Source organism: Bufo bufo, chromosome 7 (assembly GCF_905171765.1).
Source record: "Bufo bufo chromosome 7, aBufBuf1.1, whole genome shotgun sequence".
NCBI lineage: Eukaryota > Metazoa > Chordata > Amphibia > Anura > Bufonidae > Bufo > Bufo bufo.
In genome coordinates, this window is record NC_053395.1 from 199,550,976 (window position 1) to 199,571,709 (window position 20,734).

The 20,734-nt window shown below is 46.1% G+C and overlaps 1 protein-coding gene across 1 annotated transcript; it reads left to right on the forward strand.

The window, feature by feature from the left end:
- The first annotated feature begins 1,396 nt into the window (after window positions 1–1,396).
- WDSUB1 (WD repeat, sterile alpha motif and U-box domain containing 1) lies at window positions 1,397–20,355 on the forward strand. The gene is made up of 11 exons (XM_040440960.1): window positions 1,397–1,453; window positions 4,016–4,423; window positions 7,553–7,737; window positions 10,625–10,717; window positions 10,799–10,892; window positions 12,071–12,104; window positions 13,411–13,451; window positions 14,719–14,825; window positions 15,581–15,760; window positions 15,850–15,990; window positions 19,873–20,355. The coding sequence occupies exons 2-11, from the start codon at window positions 4,026–4,028 to the stop codon at window positions 20,049–20,051; spliced, it is 1,452 nt and encodes a 483-aa protein (XP_040296894.1). The 5' UTR covers window positions 1,397–1,453; window positions 4,016–4,025; the 3' UTR covers window positions 20,052–20,355.
- The last annotated feature ends 379 nt before the right edge of the window (window positions 20,356–20,734 follow it).

The window sequence follows — 20,734 nt, forward strand, 5'->3', positions numbered from 1 at the left end:
GATGCCTGTGCTGTGTCTGTCCCTTCCCTGTTCCTCTGATAGGCTGCGGGCCTTGTGCTGGTGACATCATCGCGCCGCCTGAGCCGTACAGCGTGGGACACAGGCTGGAAGAGGCCTGCATCACATCGCTGTGTGATGGAGGTAAGTATAAGGCCTCTTTCACACGGGCGTTGCGGGAAAAGGTCCGGGTGTGCGTTGTGGGTACATGAGCGATTTCTCTGCGCGAGTACAAAACATTGTAATGCGTTTTTGCTTTGGGATCGGTGTTCTGTAGATTGTATTATTTCCCCTTATAACATGGTTATAAGGGAAAATAATAGCATTCTGAATACAGAATGCATAGTAAAATAGCGCTGGAGGGGTTAAAAAATAAATAATAATTTAACTCACCTTAATCCACTTGCTCGCGCAGCCCGGCTTCTCTTTTGTCTTCATCTTAGCTGTGTACAGGAAAAGGACCTGTGGTCATCACATGATCCAACACCATGGTAAAAGATCATGTGATGACCGGAGTGACATCACCACAGGTCCTTTTCCTGCACACAGCTAAGATGAAGACAAAAGAGAAGCCGGGCTGCGCGAGCAAGTGGATTAAGGTGAGTTAAATTATTATTTATTTATTTTTTAACCCCTCCAGCACTATTTTACTATGCATTCTGTATTCAGAATGCTATTATTTTCCCTTATAACCATGTTATAAGGGAAAATAATACAGATCGGGGTCCCCATCCCGATCGTCTCCTAGCAACCGTGCGTGAAAATCACACCGCATCCGCACTTGCTTGCGGATGCTTGCGATTTTCACGCAGCCCCATTCACTTTTATGGGGCCTGCGTTGCGTGAAAAACGCACAAAATAGAGCATGCTGCGATTTTCACGCAACGCACAAGTGATGCGTGAAAATCACCGCTCATGTGAACAGCCCCATAGAAATGAATGGGTCCTGATTCAGTGCGGGTGCAATGCGTTCAACTCGCCCGTGTGAAAGGGGCCTAAGTGTTTTGTTTTTTTGGTTTTTTTATTCCCGGACTTTTACTGGCACATGGGGGGAGTGGGAGACACTTGATACTGGCACATGGGGGTGGATTTTGCACTTGATCCTGGAACATGGGGGGGGGGGGGGGGGGGGGGGAGAGAGGCACTTGTTACTGGCACATTATTGGGGGCACTATGGGGGCTTCTACTGAGGCCGCAAAGAAGGGGTATTTTATATGGGGGGCTCTGTGTGGTACTAGTATTATCTAGTTTCAGCAGTACAGTATTGGGGGTAGTAGGATGATTTGTCCAGAAGATAGGAGGATGATGGAAAGGTAGTAAACTAAGATTTTTTTGTTGTTGTCAAACTGCAGAGACGGAAAATGGCGACAAAATGGTGGTCTGGTCTGCAGGTCTGAAAGGAGAAGACAAGGACAGAGAACATCTACATCAAAGGAGACGTCACTGGATATAAGAGGTATGGGGCGCTGTATTTCTGTAGTGATGGGTGGGGACGTTAAAGTCAGCAACTGTCGTGTGTGGGGGGGGGGGGGGCCCTTATTGTTTTTTGCCCCAGGGCCCCATTTCACCTAGAACCGGACCTGTATGGTCGAGCGTGGATGTGTTTTTAGTGGAGAGGGACACCTATGTTCAAAGTGCCTGATCCTTCTCATCTACCAGGGGAGAGATGAGAGGCCCCCATGCAGAATTGGGCCCCATTCACACGTCCGCAATTTCCTTCTGCATTTTGCCATTCATTTTCCCATTCATTTCTATGGGGCCGCACGATGTGCGGCTCGGCTCCGGAAATGCGAATTTTTGTTGCCGATGTGTGCCGTGAATTTCACCCTTTGCAAAGAAAGGATGAAATCTTTGACAAAACTCCACCGAAATCCTCAGCAAAATCTGCACAGTTTTCTGTGGGTTTTGCTGCTGCATATTTTAGCCAGATACGATGCGGATCCGCTACGTTTGGACATGCCCTTAGGCCCCTTTCACACGAGCGATTTTTCCATGATGCGAACGCATAGCACCTGCCCTGAATCCGGACCCATTCATTTCAATCGGTCTGTGTACATGAGCAATGTTTTTCACGCATCACTTGTGCGTTGCGTGAAAATCGCAGCATGTTCTATATTCTGCCTTTTTCAAGCAACGCTGGCCCCATAGAAGTGAATGGGGCTGTGTGAAAATCGCATCGACAAGCAAGTGTGGATGCGATGCGTTTTTCACGGATGGTTGCTAAGAGATGTTTGTAAGGGCTCGTTCAAACGAGTGGTCGTGTTGACCACAAATTGCGGTTCGCAATGCACGGGCACCGTCCGTTGGGGCAGGCGCATGGGGATTGCAGACCCATTCACTTGAATGGGTCGGCGATCCTTCCGTTCCGCAAAAAGATAGATCAAGCTCTATCTTTTTGCGGTGCAGAAGCACGGAACGGAACCTCTGAAAGCACCCTGTAGTGCTTCCGTAGTGTTCTGTTCCGCATCTCCAGATTTGCAAACACATTGAAATGCATGGGTCCGCATCCGTGATGTAGAATGGCCACGGAACGCTGCCCGTGTATTGAGGATCCGCAAATGCGGTCCACAATACGTCAACGGGCAGCACATGTTTGTGTGAACGAGTCCTAAACCTTCAGTTTTTTTATCACGCGCGTGAAAAACGCATCAATGCACATTTCACCTGCGCGATAAATAGTCAATAACTGAACGCAATTGCAGGCAAAACTGAATGAACTTGCTTGCGAAATTGCGCATTTTTAACTGAACGCATCCGGACCTAATCCGTATATCGCTCGTCTGCAAGGGGCCTTACAGTGCATAGAGAGCGACTTTGGATCCTAAAGAGTGGAAAATCTTAATAGTTTTTAAATGAGGAGCCCACAATAATACTTTCTACTGCCCACCGTCTGTGCTAGGATGATCTGTATGAAATAGGCTTCTGTTATTCCAACAAGCTGTGCTAATACATTTTTTTGATAAAGAGCTTTCAATCACCTTACAGTTAAATAATAAAATTTTGTCTGCCTTCAGACGCCACTAGAGGGAGCCTAATGTATACTGTACCATTATTGTGTGTGATATATACAGTAAATAGCAGCACTAAGCTCCCCCTAGTGGTGACTGCAGGCAGTCGGGTGTCTGTCATTTAGTTCCAGGACTATACAGAGGATTTGGAGCTCTTTATAAGAAAAACGTAACTTAGACCAATTTAAAGATTTTATCAAGAAATCGGTCAACAAAGAATATTGAATCTACAGTGCTTAGAGTACTTTCACACTAGCGGCAGGATGGATCCGACAGGCTGTTCACCCTGTCTGATCCGTCCTGCTGCTATTTCGCCGTGCCGCCGCTCCGTCCCCATTGACTATAATGGGGACGGGGCGGAGCTCCAGCGCAGCACAGCAGTTCGCGGTGAGAGGCCGTCGGACTAAAAAGTCGGACATGCAGTACGTTTAGTCCGGCGGACTTTCGCCGTGTACTGCCATGCTGCACCGGAGCTGCGCCCCCGTCCCCATTATAGTCAATGGGGACGGAGCGGCGGTCCTGCAGCACGGCGAAATAGCGGCAGGACGAATCCGACAGGGTGAACAGCCTGTCGGATCCGTCCTGCCGCTAGTGTGAAAGTAGCCTTAGATTAACAAACAAAATGTTGTTCAAGGGTGACATTCACTTTCGGCCTGCCTTGTAGGACATGGGTGCTCACACCCGGTGATGCCCCCTAGGGGTTTTTAACTTGCAGGATAACAGGCCGAACTGGATGGACAGATGTATTTTTTCGGCCTTATGTTACTATAAGCATTGTTGGATATGGACATTGTTGACTACATACGAGTAGTCACAAAGAAATTGGAGAGAGAAGGGTGTCAGGACCTAGCGCCAAACGAGGGTCAGAATCGATGTAGTAAAAGCAGTGACCGTAGCCAGTAGACATGTACAGAGGTTACTTTGCACTTGGAGCCTCTTTGCAATCTTGACATGTATAAAAAATGGTGGCGTGCCAGGCGTTAACTGGATTTTATGTACTCCCTTTCCAGACTCTGTAAAATGGTGGAATTAATCAGGACGCTGGTGGATCATAAAGACGATGTAAACAGCTGTTCGTTCTCGGACTCTCTCCTTGCCACGTGTTCCTTGGATAAAACTATCCGGGTTTATTCCCTAAAGGACTTTACAGAGGCATTGTTTTCGCCGCTGCGAGGACACACCTATGCCGTGCATTGCTGCTGCTTTTCCCCGAATCAAACCGTCCTGGCTTCGTGTTCGACAGACGGTAAAACCATTCTCTGGAATATGTGCGACGGGCAGATTTTGGCATCTTTGGAGCAGCCGAGCGGCAGCCCTGTCAGGGTCTGCAGGTTTTCACCAAGCTCCATGTATTTGGCTTCAGGGGCTGCGGACGGCTCCGTGGTCTTATGGAACGTCCCGCTGTTGAGGTTTCACAGGTACAGTATGTGTTCTGGAGGGATAAAATAGCCAAAGCGGAGGAGATTCTGTGGAAAGTCAGCTATCCGTGTGTGTGTGGCTGTCATGAGGATTCCTGGGGCCCTTACCTCTTAGGGCTCATTTACACATGCAGTTAAAATCCGCCACGTGCACCACGACAGAAAGCACAGCGGTTTCTGCTGTGGTTGCTCAGTTTGCATGCCATGGACCTGCTCGCAGCTAAGCTCCATTAAATAGAGCTAAATCGTGAGCCAACACCCGCCGCAGCCCCAAATGGATGTGTCCCTTCTTGGCACGGTGGCGGCTTCGAACCACTGGTCTGCGAACTGCAGCACTGCAATGGAAGGCAGGCACCATGCGGCTGCGGGCAGAATTTTGGTGCGGTGCCCGTGCCAAACTTCCTGCAGCAAATTTGGCCGTGTGGATGGACCCTAAGACATATATAGGGTATCTTATGATTATTTCATAAATATCTCTGGTTGATTACATTTTCCAGGCAAAATCGCTTGAAAGGGTTTCTTCTGTCACCAGGATTAACCCTATTAAACTACGGTAGCTAACATTAGCGATGTGCTAATGTCAGCTGACCCTAACTAGCCTATTCTTATGTTTATGGATGTGCCCCTTACTGCACAATTTAAACTTTTATAATATGCTAATTAACCTCTAGGAGCAAGGGGGGGCGGGGGGGGGGGGGCAGTTGCACCTGCTCCTAGACCTCAGTTCGCCCACCTTTGTCAACGCCCTTGTTCACTTGATTGCCAGGACCAGCGTTGGTCTCCTCCTGCCGGCGAAATAAAAATAAAAAAAAATATATATATATATAATCTGGTGGCCAAATTATTTTGATTCGTTGGTGATATAGTGTTCATAAATATAATTATTATTGGTAGAATGTTTTTTGTATAAAATATTTATTCTTCTAATGCCCCCTTGATCAGTGCTGGTAAAGCGCTGGCCAATTAGGCAAATACTTACCACATAGGAGGATCCAGCGACGTCACAGCTCTCTCCTCCCTCTTCTCTGTGTCCTTCACTCACCGCGCCTGCGCCGAATACGGGACAGCGCAGGCGCAAGATTTCGCCAGCTGACAGGGCCGGCAGGAGGAGACCAACGCTGGCCTGGCCCTGTCAATCAAATGAACAAGGGCCACTTGATTAATATGCAAGTTACACCCCAGGTGCAGCGAGGTTGGTGCCATTGCACTCAGAGGCTCCCCTCCCTGTCTACTGTGTCTCTCCCCCATGCTGTGATGGACAGGCAGTCCCTGAAGTCTCATTTGATCGTGTTCTGTACTTGCTCAGTAAGGCCCCTTTCACACGGGCGAGTATTCCGCGCGGATGCGATGCGTGAGGTGAACGCATTGCACCCGCACTGAATCCGGACCTATTCATTTCTATGGGCCTGTTCACATGAGCGGTGATTTTCACGCGTCACTTGTGCGTTGCGTGAAAATCGCAGCATGCTCTATATTCAGCGTTCTTCACGCAACGCAGGCCCCATAGAAGTGAATGGGGTTGCATGAAAATCGCAAGCAAGTGCGGATGCGGTTCGATTTTCACGCACAGTTGCTAGGAGACGATCGGGATGGGGACCCGATCATTATTATTTTCCCTTATAACATGGTTATAAGGGAAAATAATAGCATTCTGAATACAGAATGCATAGTAAAACAGCGCTGGAGGGGTTAAAAAAATAAATAAATAATTTAACTCACCTTACTCCACTTGATCGCGTAGCCCGGCATCTCCTTCTGTCTCCTTTGTTGAATAGGACCTGTGGTGATCATTAATTACAGGAACAGGACCTTTGATGACGTCACTTCGGTCATCACATGGTACGTCACATGATCTTTTACCATGGTGACGTACCATGTGATGACCGGAGTGACGTCATCAAAGGTCCTGTTCCTGTAATTAATGCTTACCACAGGTCCTATTCAACAAAGGAGACACAAGGAGATGCCGGGCCGCGATCAAGTGGACTAAGGTGAGTTAAATTTTTTTTTATTTTTTTTTAACCCCTCCAGTGCTAGTTTACTATGCATTCTGTATTCAGAATGCTATTATTTTCCCTTATAACTATGTTATAAGGGGAAATAATACAATCTACAGAACACCGATCCCAAGCCCGAACTTCTGTGAAGAAGTTCGGGTTTGGGTACCAAACATGCGCGATTTTTCTCACGCGAGTGCAAAACGCATTACAATGTTTTACACTCGCGCGGAAAAATCGCGGGTGTTCCCGCAACGCACCCGCACATTTTCCCGCAACGCCTGTGTGAATCCAGCCTAAAGGCTGATCGGCAATCTCTGTCCCTTTACTGCGCCTGTACAGAACACAATCACGTGATATGATGACGAGGACTGTTAACACTGCGCCACCAATGAATATAATTAACCCCTAAACACAAATGTAGGCGGCGGGTGCCAGCTGTATCACACAGCCGGCACCCGCCCTCAATGATGTGGAACAGTGATCCAGCCGAACCGCGTCAATTAACCCCTAAGGTGCGGCACCTGAGGCGTTAATTTACGGGGTTCGGCGGGATCCTTGTCATTGAGGTCAGGTGCTGGCTGTGTGATACAGCCGGCACCCACCGCCTACATTTGTATTTAGGGGTTAATTATATTCATTGGTGGTGCAGTGGCCACAGCCCCCCCCCCCCCCCTTCAGTGTGATCTTCTTTGGTGGCCAGCGGCAGCTTCACAGTCCCTCCCCTTAATCCTTTCATTGGTGGCGGCCGCGTCACAGTGGGGAGGGAGGGTCTCCATACTTCTCCACTGTGCCGACTCAGGAGAACTTGGTGGGCGGCACGCACCATGCTCTCTAAGAGATACTGCATCAGCGCAGCCTAGTATTGGAAAATAGCAAAACCCAGTATTGGATCGATACAGGTGCAAAAGTATTGATTGGGTATCGAAAGTTCGATAACCGGTGCAACCCTAGTTGTAAGTTTGTGCCTTAGTTTTCTGGATTCTGGCAACTTCTGCAATAAAGAATACTGAAAGCATAGAAATGTCCAGCTTGTGTCAGGACGCGGCTCATTCATGCACTTGTCTTGCCGTAACCTATGAGTATGTGGTGAGATCTTGATTGTGACTCCTCAGTGTTTCTCTCCTTGCAGGTCAGGCCTGGTGAAGGACGGCTCTCTCGTGGCTTGTGCCTACTCCCCTGGTGGAAATTTTTTTATCACGGGCTCCTCATGTGGGGACTTGACAGCTTGGGATGAGAACATGCGCTGTCTGTACAGTGACAAGGCTCACGATCTGGGAGTAACATGCTGCGACTTCTCTGCACGACCAGTAACCGGTGAGTAAAGGAAGCTGCATGTATCACACCGCAGGTCTTAAAGGGGATGTCACACTTCAGCAAATGGCATTTATCATGTAGCCAAAGTTAAAGAGGATGTCCGCTTTATTTATATTGATGACCTGCCCTCGGGATAGGTCATCAATATTAGATCGGCAGAGGTCCATCTCCTGGACACCCCCGGCTGGATTGCAGGGTGCTGGGAAGCCCTGGAAATGAGCAGTGTATAACGTGATGAAATGAATCAAGTCGGCAAAGGAAGCAATATGGACAATCGCAATAGATTAGTAAGTGCCTGGTATTAATGTTCTCTGCATGATAAATGCCATTTGATGAAGGCCGAATGCACACGGCCGTGTTCCACGGCCGAGAGCGGTCCGTGGTATGCCGGGCTGGATTCCTGTACACTCTTATAGTGTATTACTGTACTGCAGTGGCGACATGAAGCGCACGGCGTCATAGCAACCAATGACGCCGTGCGCTCCTGCTCTGAACAGGAATCCAGCCCGGCATACCACGAACCGCTCTTAGCCGCGGAACACGGCCGTGTGCATGAGGCCGAAGTCAGATGACCTCTTTAAGAGATAAGGAAATCTCTGTACATTAATGACTCTAATGTAGGAATCGGCAACCTTCAGCACTCCAGTTGTTGTGAAACTACAATTCCCAGCATGCTCCATTCATTTCTATGAGAGCTCTTAGAAGAGCAGAGCAAGTATGCATGCTGGGAGCTGTAGTTTCACAACAGCTGGAGTGCTGCAGGTAAATAATTGTATAATGAACAGAACAACCTTTCAAAATCTGTTTGCTGTCCATGAATAGAAACAGTAGCAGTGCTCCAGACAAAAAAAAATGACCAGGAGCCATTGGCTCCTAAACTAAAAAATTTAGGAGCCAAATTACATTTTTTAGTCGCCAAATTTAAAATGCATATAATTTTAAAAAAAAGGACTTTGAGAAGATGAGACGCAGGTGCACTACATATAAGGAGAAAACAGCACCACATGCCTCTCACATCCAGGGACATTTTCTGGGGAACAAGGTGACTAAAAATGGCGAATTGCGTGGTTTAGAGTTTTTTTTTCTGTTACGGCCTTCACCGAGCGGAAATATTTTTTAATATTTTAATAGCTCACACTTTTTGGGAGGTGGCGATATGTAATATGTTCTTTATTGTTTGTAAATTTTATATGTAAAACTGGGAAGGGGGCCATTTAAACTTTTAGTATTTTGTTTTTTTTTGTTGTTTTTTTTTACTTTTTATTTAACAACCATTTCTTCCCTTAGGGACTAGAACCTGGATCTTTTCATCCCTTGTGCTATTCACCCTGATAGAGCTCTATCAGGGTGAATAGGACTTCACACTCTCCCTGCTGCCCTGGGCTCTGTGCACACAGCAGCAGGGAGCTGAACATGGCAGCCAGGGCTTCAGTAGCGTCCTGGCTGCCATGGTAACGATCTGAGCCCCAGCAGTGCTCTGCCACTGCCACCAATGAAGGGGATGGGGACACTGTGGCCACCATATAACAATGGGAGGGAGACGGGGACGACTTGTGGCCAGTGATAATGGGGGGGGGGGGGGGGGGAGAGGCTTTGGGAGAGCGCACTGCACCAATTCTATGACGGAATAAATAACGGAATGCCTTTAGAGGTATTCCGTTATTCATTCCGTCATAATAGAAGTCTATGGACTGGATAACGGATCCGTCCCGTTTCCGTTATGCAGGGGAGTTCCAAGGTAACGGAATCCATAACGCAGTTCTGCTTTTACCACCAAACGAAGCATGAACGAATTTCATAACATGAAATTCGCTCATTTCTACTGTTCACACAAGTGGAAGTAGTGTCCATAGCATAGACGGATTACATTCAGGCTGTGTGTCCAGAGCATAGACTGATTACATTCAGGCTGTGTGTCCAGAGCATAGACGGATTACATTCAGGCTGTGTGTCCAGAGCATAGACGGATTACATTCAGGCTGTGTGTCCAGAGCATAGACGGATTACATTCAGGCTGTGTGGCCAGAGTATAGACGGATTACATTCAGGCTGTGTGTCCAGAGCATAGACGGATTACATTCCGGCTGTGTGGCCAGAGCATAGACGGATTACATTCAGGCTGTGTGTCCATAGCATAGACGGATTACATTCAGGCTGTGTGTCCAGAGCATAGACGGATTACATTCAGGCTGTGTGTCCATAGCATAGACGGATTACATTCAGGCTGTGTGTCCAGAGTATAGACGGATTACATTCAGGCTGTGTGTCCAGAGCATAGACGGATTACATTCCGGCTGTGTGGCCAGAGCATAGACGGATTACATTCAGGCTGTGTGTCCAGAGCATAGACTGATTACATTCAGGCTGTGGGGCCAGAGCATAGACGGATTACATTCAGGCTGTGAGTCCAGAGCATAGACTGATTACATTCAGGCTGTGTGTCCAGAGCATAGACGGATTACATTCAGGCTGTGTGTCCAGAGTATAGACGGATTACATTCCGGCTGTGTGGCCAGAGCATAGACTGATTACATTCAGGCTGTGTGTCCAGAGCATAGACGGATTACATTCAGGCTGTGTGTCCAGAGTATAGACGGATTACATTCAGGCTGTGTGGCCAGAGCATAGACGGATTACATTCAGGCTGTGTGGCCAGAGCACAGACGGATTACATTCCGGCTGTGTGGCCAGAGCATAGACGGATTACATTCAGGCTGTGTGTCCATAGCATAGACGGATTACATTCAGGCTGTGTGTCCAGAGCATAGACTGATTACATTCAGGCTGTGTGGCCAGAGCATAGACGGATTACATCCAGGTTGTGTCTATAAGTACAGTATAGGTTTTGCATATCCTCAATATCGGTTTATTTGTTCTTCTCCGTCAGATACATTACGTGGCATTGAGTGCTTTCAGATGGCGTCTTGTGGTCAAGATAACGTAATCAGAATCTGGTTGATATCTTATGGGGATGAGAAAGGTAATTGGAGTCCATGTAGTTGTAATTAAGTGTGTTATTGATACTACATCAGGTATGTTTTTTTCTTTTGTCTTTATGAAGGTTTTGACATGAGATGCAAATTAACACTTAGTGGACATTCGGCCCCCGTCCTGTCCTGCGCACTCTCCAGTGATGGGGAAACCGTTGTCTCCGGGTAAGCATTAAGGGAGTTGTATTGAGGAGGCCGTCTCCATGTCCTCCCCAATGTTGCATCACTCTCCAGTGGATCCTTTGTTTTCCTATCATACGGCAGAAACATTTGCAATTGACCCTAGTACATGTTTCTGAGATAGGAAAGTCTGATTGCAACACAAGGACCGATGGCAATCTCTGCACGGCGCTGTGGAATAGGATGGTGCTATAGAAGCAACACAAAGGCAGCAGGAGGAGAGGAGACATGGGATTAATCCGTCTCTATTCATGAATGTCTCCCCGAGATACTGGATGTGTCGTCAGCTGCCCCAGAGAAATGAAGCTGAATGTACTAGAACTTTTTAATGTAATTTTGCATAAGGACACAAGAGGGCAGCAAAAATGTAAGGAAAAAAAGTGGAAACGAATCCAAGAGTTACACTTTTCTACCTGATATTTTGGTCTTCCTTATACTGAAGCTAGGCAAGATAGATGGAAACCAATATGGCAGCCATTCAAGGGTATGTGTCATGTAGATAAAGTTAATACCAGGCACTTACTAATGTATTGTGATTGGTCCATATTGCCTCCTTTGCTGGCTGGAATCATTTTTCTATCACATTATACACTGCTCGTTTCCAGGGGTTACGACCACCCCTGCAGCGCAGATACAAGGTGGTCGGGACAGGAGCTGCTGCGCATGCCTGCCTATTCATACTCCCATGTTCCCGGCCACCAGAGAGGCCAGAGCTTTTTCCTATAGTGTGCAAGCACGGCCACCGCTGCTGGATTACGAGGTGGTCGTAACCCCTGGAAACGAGCAGTGTATAATGTGATGGAAAAATGAATCCAGCCAGCAAAGGAGGCAATATGGGCAATCATAATACATTAGTAAGTGCCTTGTACTATATTCACTTTCTCTACATGATAAATGCCATGTGCTGAAGTGAGACGACCCCTTTAAAGCTCCCACAGGGTTAGGCGCACAGCTATCCTGAGCCTTACATAACCTGTTCGGCATATTTGCTTTATACACTCTACATTTTTGTCACTCTTATGGCTTGTGTAGCAGAATAGATATTAGTGTAGGTTATAAATGAGATATAAGATCAGACTGGATTATCACTACGCATAGACTCTGATCACATCTGTAACATCTGCATACTCATTTTTTTTAAACTTTAGTTTTATTTTTCACAGGTCTGTGGACAAATCTGTTATTATTCAAGGAGCAGTAAGTATTTTATTGTTATTAAATAATGTAATAAAGTCCAGAAGGGGTGTGCATGGCCATAATTATCTTCTGATATGTAAATGACACCTGTTAAGAGATAGCATTGATAGCAGGTCTGTGTGCTGAGACTGCTGGTGGTTTAAAAGCCGTTTTCACTGTATTTCCCGTCTACTTTTAAATCAGCTTGGCCATATTCACACAAGCATATTCAGTCTGGGAAACACACTTCATGTGGGAGCAGTATTTCCCGGACTGAACATTGCTCCTCTGAAGTGAACTTGCAGCATCACCGCAGGTCTACTGAACTGTAGTCACATAATGCTGTAGACCCCCTGGTAAGATGGCATTGTGATGCTGTGACTTCACTTTAGGGGAGCAGTGTTCAGTCCAGGAAATATTGCTCACATATGGAGTGTGTTTCCCAGACTGAATACGCTTGTGTGAAACTGGCCTAAAGTACACAGAGAAATTGCCAATTGATTCCAAATTATTTGCTGAACAGTTGCTTCGCTCCACACAACCACAGATTTAAAGGGCATCTGTCAGCAGTTTTGTAGCTGGCTGGCTGGCCTGTTCCATGTGCGCTTGGCAGCTGAAGGCATCTGTGTTGGTCCCCTGTTCATATGTGTCCGCATTGCTGAGAAAAATGTTTTATTATACGCAAATGAGCCTCTAGGAGCAACGGGGGCGTTGTCATTACACCTAGAGGCTCAGCTCTCTCTGCCACTGCCGTGTCCTCTCCATTTTGATGGACAGGGCCAGGTGTCATCACATTTACACTGCCTGGTCCTGTCCATCAAAGTGGAGAGGGCACAGCAGTTACAGAAAGAGCAGAGCCTCTAGGTGTAACGGTAACGCCCCCGTTGCTCCTAGAGACTCATGTGCATATATTAAAACTTCTCCAACACAGATGCTTTCTCTTGCCAAGTGCACATAGTGTTTGATAGGTACAAATCTTGATGCCCATCAAAAAATACACTTTCTGTTTGCAGCCAGCACTAAGGCGAGCTCAATCTATTTATGAATTTATACTACCCCCCCCCCCCCCCCCCCAAGATGATTGTCTGTTGTATGAAGCCATATACAGGTGGACATTGACGTTGAGGGCTTGTGTGCACTTTCTGTGTATGGGTGGCCTATGGGGCTCCATAATCATTTCTTCTTGCACCCGAGGTGCCTCAGTCTGATCTTGATCATGAATGCCCCCCTTGGGACTGCTAAAAATGTGTTAATGTAATCGGTCAGAATTTCTGAAGATTTATGCTCAACATTTAAAAAATTGTGTATTATTTTTTTTCTTTTGTAGAGAACTGGCTGCATTCTGCATATCCTAAATCATCACAAACGGTGCGTAGAACTCAGGAAGCTCCTCCGTGTAGCTCTGCCAATCCTATATATGGTTTTGTGGCATTGTACAGTGCGGTATATAGCAGAGGTGAAACAATGTACAGTACAGGGCTCGGCTCATAAGAGCTTACAATCCATTGCTTCAAAATCTTGTATCAGCTGAGCAGTGTGAACAGCTTTACCCGAGGTTACACAGGGCAGCCCTGACCTTGGCACGAGATACCGTCCTGTTAGGAATGTGCACTAGGTGCACATTATAATCTCTCGGGCACAGCTGCCAAAGGAAGAACAAAGAGACATAGTGTTCAGTATGTGTCATGTCTTCCTGTATTGGGAAACAGCGGCCCTGGAGAACCAGGTAAACATGCCCTATAAATGGGTCCTCCTAGGACCTCGGTGCCAGGGTCTAGCATGGTTAAAGGGAACATGAAGTATGACCTGCAGCCAGCACCTTAGATATAGTGCAGGAGGAGCTGAGCAGATTGATAGACAGGTTTGTGGGAAAGGAGTCTGTATAACTTATTAATATAAATCTCGGTGGGTGGTCTTATTTATTGACTGGTATCTGTATGTCACTGAGCAGGGCAGCCCACTGGACTCCTAAACATAGAAGGGGGCAGAGATTTGTATTAAAGAAGCACTTTCACAAAATGTGTTATTCTCTGGCCCATTAGAAAGGTACATTATGTAAATGGTGGTGAAGGAAATTTTCTTAAAGGGGTTGTGTCATCTGGGACTTTGGCATATTGATAGGATAGGCTATCAAAGTCAGATAGGTGCGGGTCCCACGTCCGAGATTCTGCATTCATTTCTGTGACTGTTCCAAAAATGGAGAGCGCATCGCGCAAGCACGGCCACCATTTACTTCTATGGGAACGCAGGAGATAGCTGAGGCAAAGCTTGGCTATTTTCGACACTCTCCTAAAAATAAATGGAGCGTGGCTGCTCTCTGCTCAGTTTGGGAGTTCCGTTCTGGATCTGCACCTAAGCGACCGATGAGACGACCCCTTGTGAGTAATCCGCAGAAACTCACTACTGTTTACACCTTTCTAACAGGCCAGAGAATAAAATATTTGGTTGGAGTGCTTCTTTAAAAAAAGATAGGGTACACTGAATCTTTGTCCATAGAAGTATGCATCAATCTGCTCTATGATATGCTGCCTGCAGTGTCTGGGTTAATAGGGTTGATCCTGGTGACAGAGCCTCATTAATGAGACATGTTCCCTTTAATATCATGTTTATGATAGAACTCATCTTTCCTCAACAGATATGTAACTGCCTGCGCACTAGCTCCAAACCAACCTCTTCTAGCCACAGGTTCTATGGATAAGACCGTAACTATCTGGAAACTGGGACAAACAAGTGATTTACCAGGCAAGTTTTTTTTCCAGGCCAGCTTAACCCATTGTGGTGTTCCTGTGAAATGAGACAGGAACATCTCAAAACAATGTACCGTAAAAATCGTATGTGCTAACGCAAATCGGAGCAGGAGACAGCTGGATGCAAGGATCTGCCCTTGGGCTCCTGCACTTCAGTCTGTGTGAATATAACACAATAGTTAGAAGATGGTGGGTGGGAGTTTTAAAGAAGACGACTTGTGCAGGAGTTATAGATGGGGACGCAGCATGAATTCACTGCTGCAGCCCCTTCATTTTCAGGATTATAAAGTAATAGCATATCCTACTGGAATAGCCCTTTAAACACATAAAAGGATAACCTTTAGGGTCCATTCACACGTCCGTTGTTTCTTTCCTGATCTGGACCAGATCTGTACCCATTCATTTTCAATGGGTCCTGAAAAAAATCGGACAGATCAATGTCTGATTTTTTTTCAGGACCTATTGAAAATGAATGGGTCCAGATCTGTTCCACAAAAAATGGAACAGATCAGAAAAGAAACAACAGACGTGTGAATGGACCGTTAGGGACAACATGGTGACCAGCTCATCTACGGGATAAGTTTGTATCTAAATCCATGAGGCCAAATAAATTCTTGCAAAAATGTAAAGTTACCAACAGTTAGTTGGTCCAGACCACTGGTGGCAGAAGTTCTCCTCCACTGACATTAGATTTATGTAGAATCTACAGTCTCCACATTAGGTCATCGTTGGATTTGTTCCGTATTGCAGCTGCCAGAATGAAGAGGAAAACAGAGTTTTATGTAGAATCCTGGACAGAGGACGATGTCAAGACGTGGCTTGCCAATGAGAGCCTGGCAGAGGTAGAACAGCATTTCAGTACAAACAACATTGATGGTAAAGAATTACTCGGCCTCACCAAGGACATCCTGCTCCAGGATCTCAAGATCGGTATGACTTTACCTGGATGAAGACTTTTTCTAGAGGCTGCTGTGTGTTAGACTCGTGACAGGCTCTGATCATTGTGTTTGCTTTGGCAGAATCCTTGGGGCTGAGAAATAGGATTTTGAGGAAAATTGAAGACTTGAAAAGCAAAATGAAAGAAGCACCTTCTAACATCCCAGAGGAATTTCTCTGCCCCATCACATGTGATATTATGAAGGATCCGGTCATTGCATCAGGTAATATGCTCATTTTAACCAGGCCAATGTCTTCAGAGCTTGAGACTCGCCTGTAGTCAACAGCCATCATGTCAGATAGACACGTAGATTGGATAATGTAACCCCCGTAACAGTGGCAATCACTATGCTAATCAAGATGACCCACTGAGTGTCATAGTGCCTCAGAGCTGGCGGGCATTTAGGTACCATCCAGCAAGCTGTTCCCTGTCATATCTCTGAACACTAGTGTGAAACTAGCCTAAAAGGGGTTTTCCCCAACTCAACTTTTGTGGCATATAGTTAGGATATAGCACAAATGTCAGATAAGTGCAGGTCACACCTCTGGGACCTGCACCTATCTCCAGAATGGGGGCCCCGAAGTAAAGAGGGAGAAGCCGCACATGGTATTGTCACGCCCTGCCCTGTGGGTGTTCTGAGGAGATCTGTCAGAGTTGCTGCACATGACTCGATCTGACAGTTTGTTTTGTTGTGGGTTTGAACTGAACCCCACCTCCTCCCAGGTGTTGTTCTTTAGGTAATTGGTGAGGCTATTTATTCCTCCCTCTCCCTTATAGCCTTTGCGGGTTATAGTTCTGCCTTTTGTGAGCTTTGGAAGTTTGGTGGATTGTCTGCTCCAACACATCTCTAGATAAGTCCTTTTCCCTTTTTTCCTTCTGTGTCTGTTTTTACTAGGCCTCTAGGGTGACGCTAGCTCCTTCGGTTGTTGAAGGAGCTGGGTGTCTTTCCCTCTTCCTTACAGCTGAGGGTTTGGTTCAGTGTGTTATAGTCTTCGGTACGTGGGCATGTGCATATCTACCATTGAGATATGCACATGGGCATAGCAGCTTAGGGAAAGTGTTTTAGGGATTGCTAGGTGGTGACCCCTTTGTTCCCTAGCATTTGTGGCCTAGTCAGTTGTTTTGTTTGCCTTGTCGTGTTCCGTTTCCTTCCTTATCTTACCTACCGTGAGATTTATGGATGTTCCTAAAATAGCACTGGCTAGGCTATTTCCAGCAGTCTCATAGCAGAGAAAGGAGAGGTGGCCACACTTGCACAGCCAATCTCCCTTTATTTTTGGGGCCCCGTTCTGGATATAGGTGCAGGTCCAAATCTGTAACCCACTTCTATCTGATATTTGGGGCATGTTGTAAGAATATGTCACAAATGTTTAAATGGAAAAACCCCTTTAAGGGTACTTTCACACTTGCGTTTTTCTTTTCCGGTATAGAGTCCCGTCCTAGGAGCTCTATACCAGAAAATAACTGATCAGTTTTATCGCCATGCATTCTGAATGGAGAGCATGCTACGGTTTTATCTCCGGCCAAAAAAAACTGAAGACTTGCCTGAATGCTGGATCCGGCATTTTTTTCCATAGGAATGTATTAGTGTCGGATCCGGCATATGCGCAGACCAAAAAAAAATAAAAATAAATGCCAGATCCATTTTGCCGGATGACACCGGAAAGACTGATCTGGCATTTCAATGCATTTTTCTGACTGATCAGTCTTACAAATGCCATCAGTTGGCATATGTTTTGCCGGATCCGGCAGGCAGTTCCAGCGCCGGAACTGCTTGCCAGATCACTCTGCCGCAAGTGTGAAAGTAGCCTAAGAAGGAGGTTACATCAGTTTTTTGTACAGACCCAGCAGAGATAGTCTGTCCTACAGCACATGTGGGAGGTGTGCGTAACCTCATTTAGGACTATGGTACACCTCACACTCCAGACCCCTTTAAACACAACCATATGGCCATTGTGCCGATGTTGTGGACTGTAGTACACAGGCATCGGCCATGTGAACTCCATCCCCGTGCAGACCCATTGACTTGAGGGTCCTCAACTACGGCAAAAGATAGGACATGTCTATTTTTTGCGCTGCTGAGGCATGGATCGGAAGCCCATGGAAACACTCCGATGCCCTTCAGGTTTTTGCTTCCACACTGCAAAAGATAGGACATGTCCTATCTTTTGTGGATCGCGGACCCATTTAAGTCAATGGGTCTGCACCGCAGCATGGAGTTCACACGGGCACGGTGACTATACGGTCGCGTGAATGGGCCCTTACAGAAGCCCTGATCAAGTTTAGTGGCTGACTGAAGATGACATTATGTATGAACACAGAAATCATCAGTCATTGTGCTCTCAGGCGTTATCACCCAGCTTTTGTCATCTAGTTGGCAGATACTTCTGAATGTTTGGGGTTTATATTCATGAACTCCTAGACTTCTATGTGGTTGCATAAGGAGTTAATTTATTTTTTCAGTTAAGCAGGAAAACGTAAAAGGAAAAAGATTGTCAGCTTTAATTAATTAGCAAGTCACGTCCCCGTTTCTGTTCTTCCTATTTACACATGAAAGCATTTGGCCGACCAGGGACTTCTGAAAGCATCTTTTTCTTGCGACAGATCTGTCATGAAAACTCAAAAACATAATTTCAAACTCGCGTTGATGGGCGATTCGCACAAACTACATTTCTCTCTCATCTAACACTTGGGGTAGGAATTAAGCTGGGGTGGAAAGTGCAGCTTTATAAGGAAGTATGACAGATTCTGAAGAAAAATCCATCATCTGTATTCACTGGAGGTCACCATGTAACAACTACCTTATTGAAAACTAATGACAACCTGTTGATAAGGGCAGGCTGCAATTAGATGAGGGCCCCTGGTCTATCGGTAATATGTGCAGCCAGTCTATGGCTGGTGCCTGTACCCATAGCAGTTTATGCTATGTGGCCAAGAACTGCATGCAGTTTTCATGCTGCGCAGTTAGTACAGGCGATGCACATGGGTCCGCTGCCTTCCACCTGTGTATGGTCAGCCTACGAAACAGGACTGCAGAGATGTCACATAAGCTTAGTGCTCCTGCCTGGCTGAGAGGGCATACAGAGGAAGGGAATATGTAATAAATGTAGTACTGGGCCCATAATTTACAATTTGGGAGGTTCCATTGAGAGAGCACAGTAACACTGACTTAGGCTGCATTCACATGGCCGTGCCCATTTTGCGCATCTCAAAGCGTGTGCACCCAATGGGTCCACAAGACGCTGTCAAAGGTAGGACATGACAGACCCGGAAGTACATGGAAGGGCTTCAGTTTGTTTCCAGGTTTTTGCCTCCGCACCGCAAAAGCTAGGACGTCCTATCTTTGGCTGCATCTTGCAGATCATGAACCCATTGAAGTCAGTGGATCCACATTGCAATCCAGGATGCACACAGAGGGCGCTCATGTTTTGCGGATTTGCAGTTTGCAAAACGGACATGGTCATCACACGGTTATGTGAATGCAGCCTTACTCAGTATTACTACAGTGTAATGAATGTAAAGGGACTTCTACGGGTCACAGGTCCCCATTAAAACCTATACAATTGGGCCCCACACACACACAGCTGTATCAGTTTTGCAGTCTGCTAATCTTGGATCTGCAAAATACAGATGCAGTATGTGTGCCGTCTACATTTTGTTTTTCATGGACCCATTGACTTCAATGGGTCATGGTCCGCATTTTGTGGACATATGGATGCAGCAAGCACAAGGTAGAACATGTCCTATACTTGACTGCAACATGCGGACCATGGACCCACTGAAGTCAATGGGTCCATAACAATCTTCAGACCTCAAAATCCATACGGTCATGTGCATGAAGCCTTAGTTGAGGTCTGACCCCAGAATCCACACGGATCAAGTAGCTGTAGGACCCTGTACATATGACTGACATTCCATCTTTGTTACGCCAACTAATGTGAGATCCTAGGGGCAGCCTGTCACTGATAAGGATAGGCGATCAATTACAAATCCTGAAAAAAACATTTATATGAATAGCGCTCATACAAATGGCTTCCCTGGTGTTAGGTGGATGGTCCACTATGCATTTAGTATAGTAATTGTGCTTTTATTCTTATAAATGCAGATGGCTATTCCTATGAGAGAAAAGCCATTGAGAGCTGGATCGGTACGAAGAGGACAAGTCCCATGACCAATCTTCCTTTAGAGAACCTTCTCCTCACACCCAACAGGACATTAAAAATGGCACTGAACCGCTGGTTAGACACCAGGCCAGAGGGAAAAAACTATTATATTACATCCTGAAATTAGCTTACTGAAAATCCACAACAAAGAAGTCATGTCTGTACCTGGTTTTATGAGACACACGGAAGCTGCAAGTACATATTTTATTGGGCAAGAGTAATTGCATGATTGAGATAGTTACTGGGGACAGGGACTGATGTGATTAAAATCTCTCTGCTGCAATGTGGAGATGTTGTGCAGGTGACCACTGACCATCCCTGTGAATTACGGTGTTATCTTGTATGTATATAATATTGATCAGTAATATAGAACAATTAGCGAGCTTGTGTTTTAAGTTCGGCATATCGAAGAATCCCGTTATGGATTTCGGCTACCACGGGTCTATTATGACAGAATTCAATAGGGAATGCCTCTTATAGGCTTCCGTGGTGCATGCCGTCATAGAATTCTGTTATGGTCCGTGGTAGCCAAAATCCCTAACTGGATTTTTCGATAACCCGAACTTAAAACACAATTTCACTCAACACTAGTAACAGCTTCTACAATGCCTGAAGATCTGTACATAATATTGTTAGGTTTAATAATTTCTAAATTATAAAATAAAGTTCTAGTTTGGAGCCTTATTTCCTTTTTCAACTGGGACAAATGAGAGAATACGAATTAAGGGCATCTGTCACCAGATTTGTCCCTATGACACTGGCTGACCGGTTACATGTGCGCTTGGCAGCTGAAGGCGTCTGTGT

Excerpts from the sequence above, each read along its gene's own strand:
- WDSUB1 (XM_040440960.1), top strand. The coding sequence starts at position 4,026 with ATGGTGGAATTAATCAGGACGCTGGTGGATCATAAAGACGATGTAAAC. Across the intron at positions 10,718-10,798 it reads ATCTTATGGGGATGAGAAAG|GTTTTGACATGAGATGCAAA; the intron begins GTAATTGGAGTC and ends GTCTTTATGAAG. Across the intron at positions 15,991-19,872 it reads GGATCCGGTCATTGCATCAG|ATGGCTATTCCTATGAGAGA; the intron begins GTAATATGCTCA and ends TTATAAATGCAG.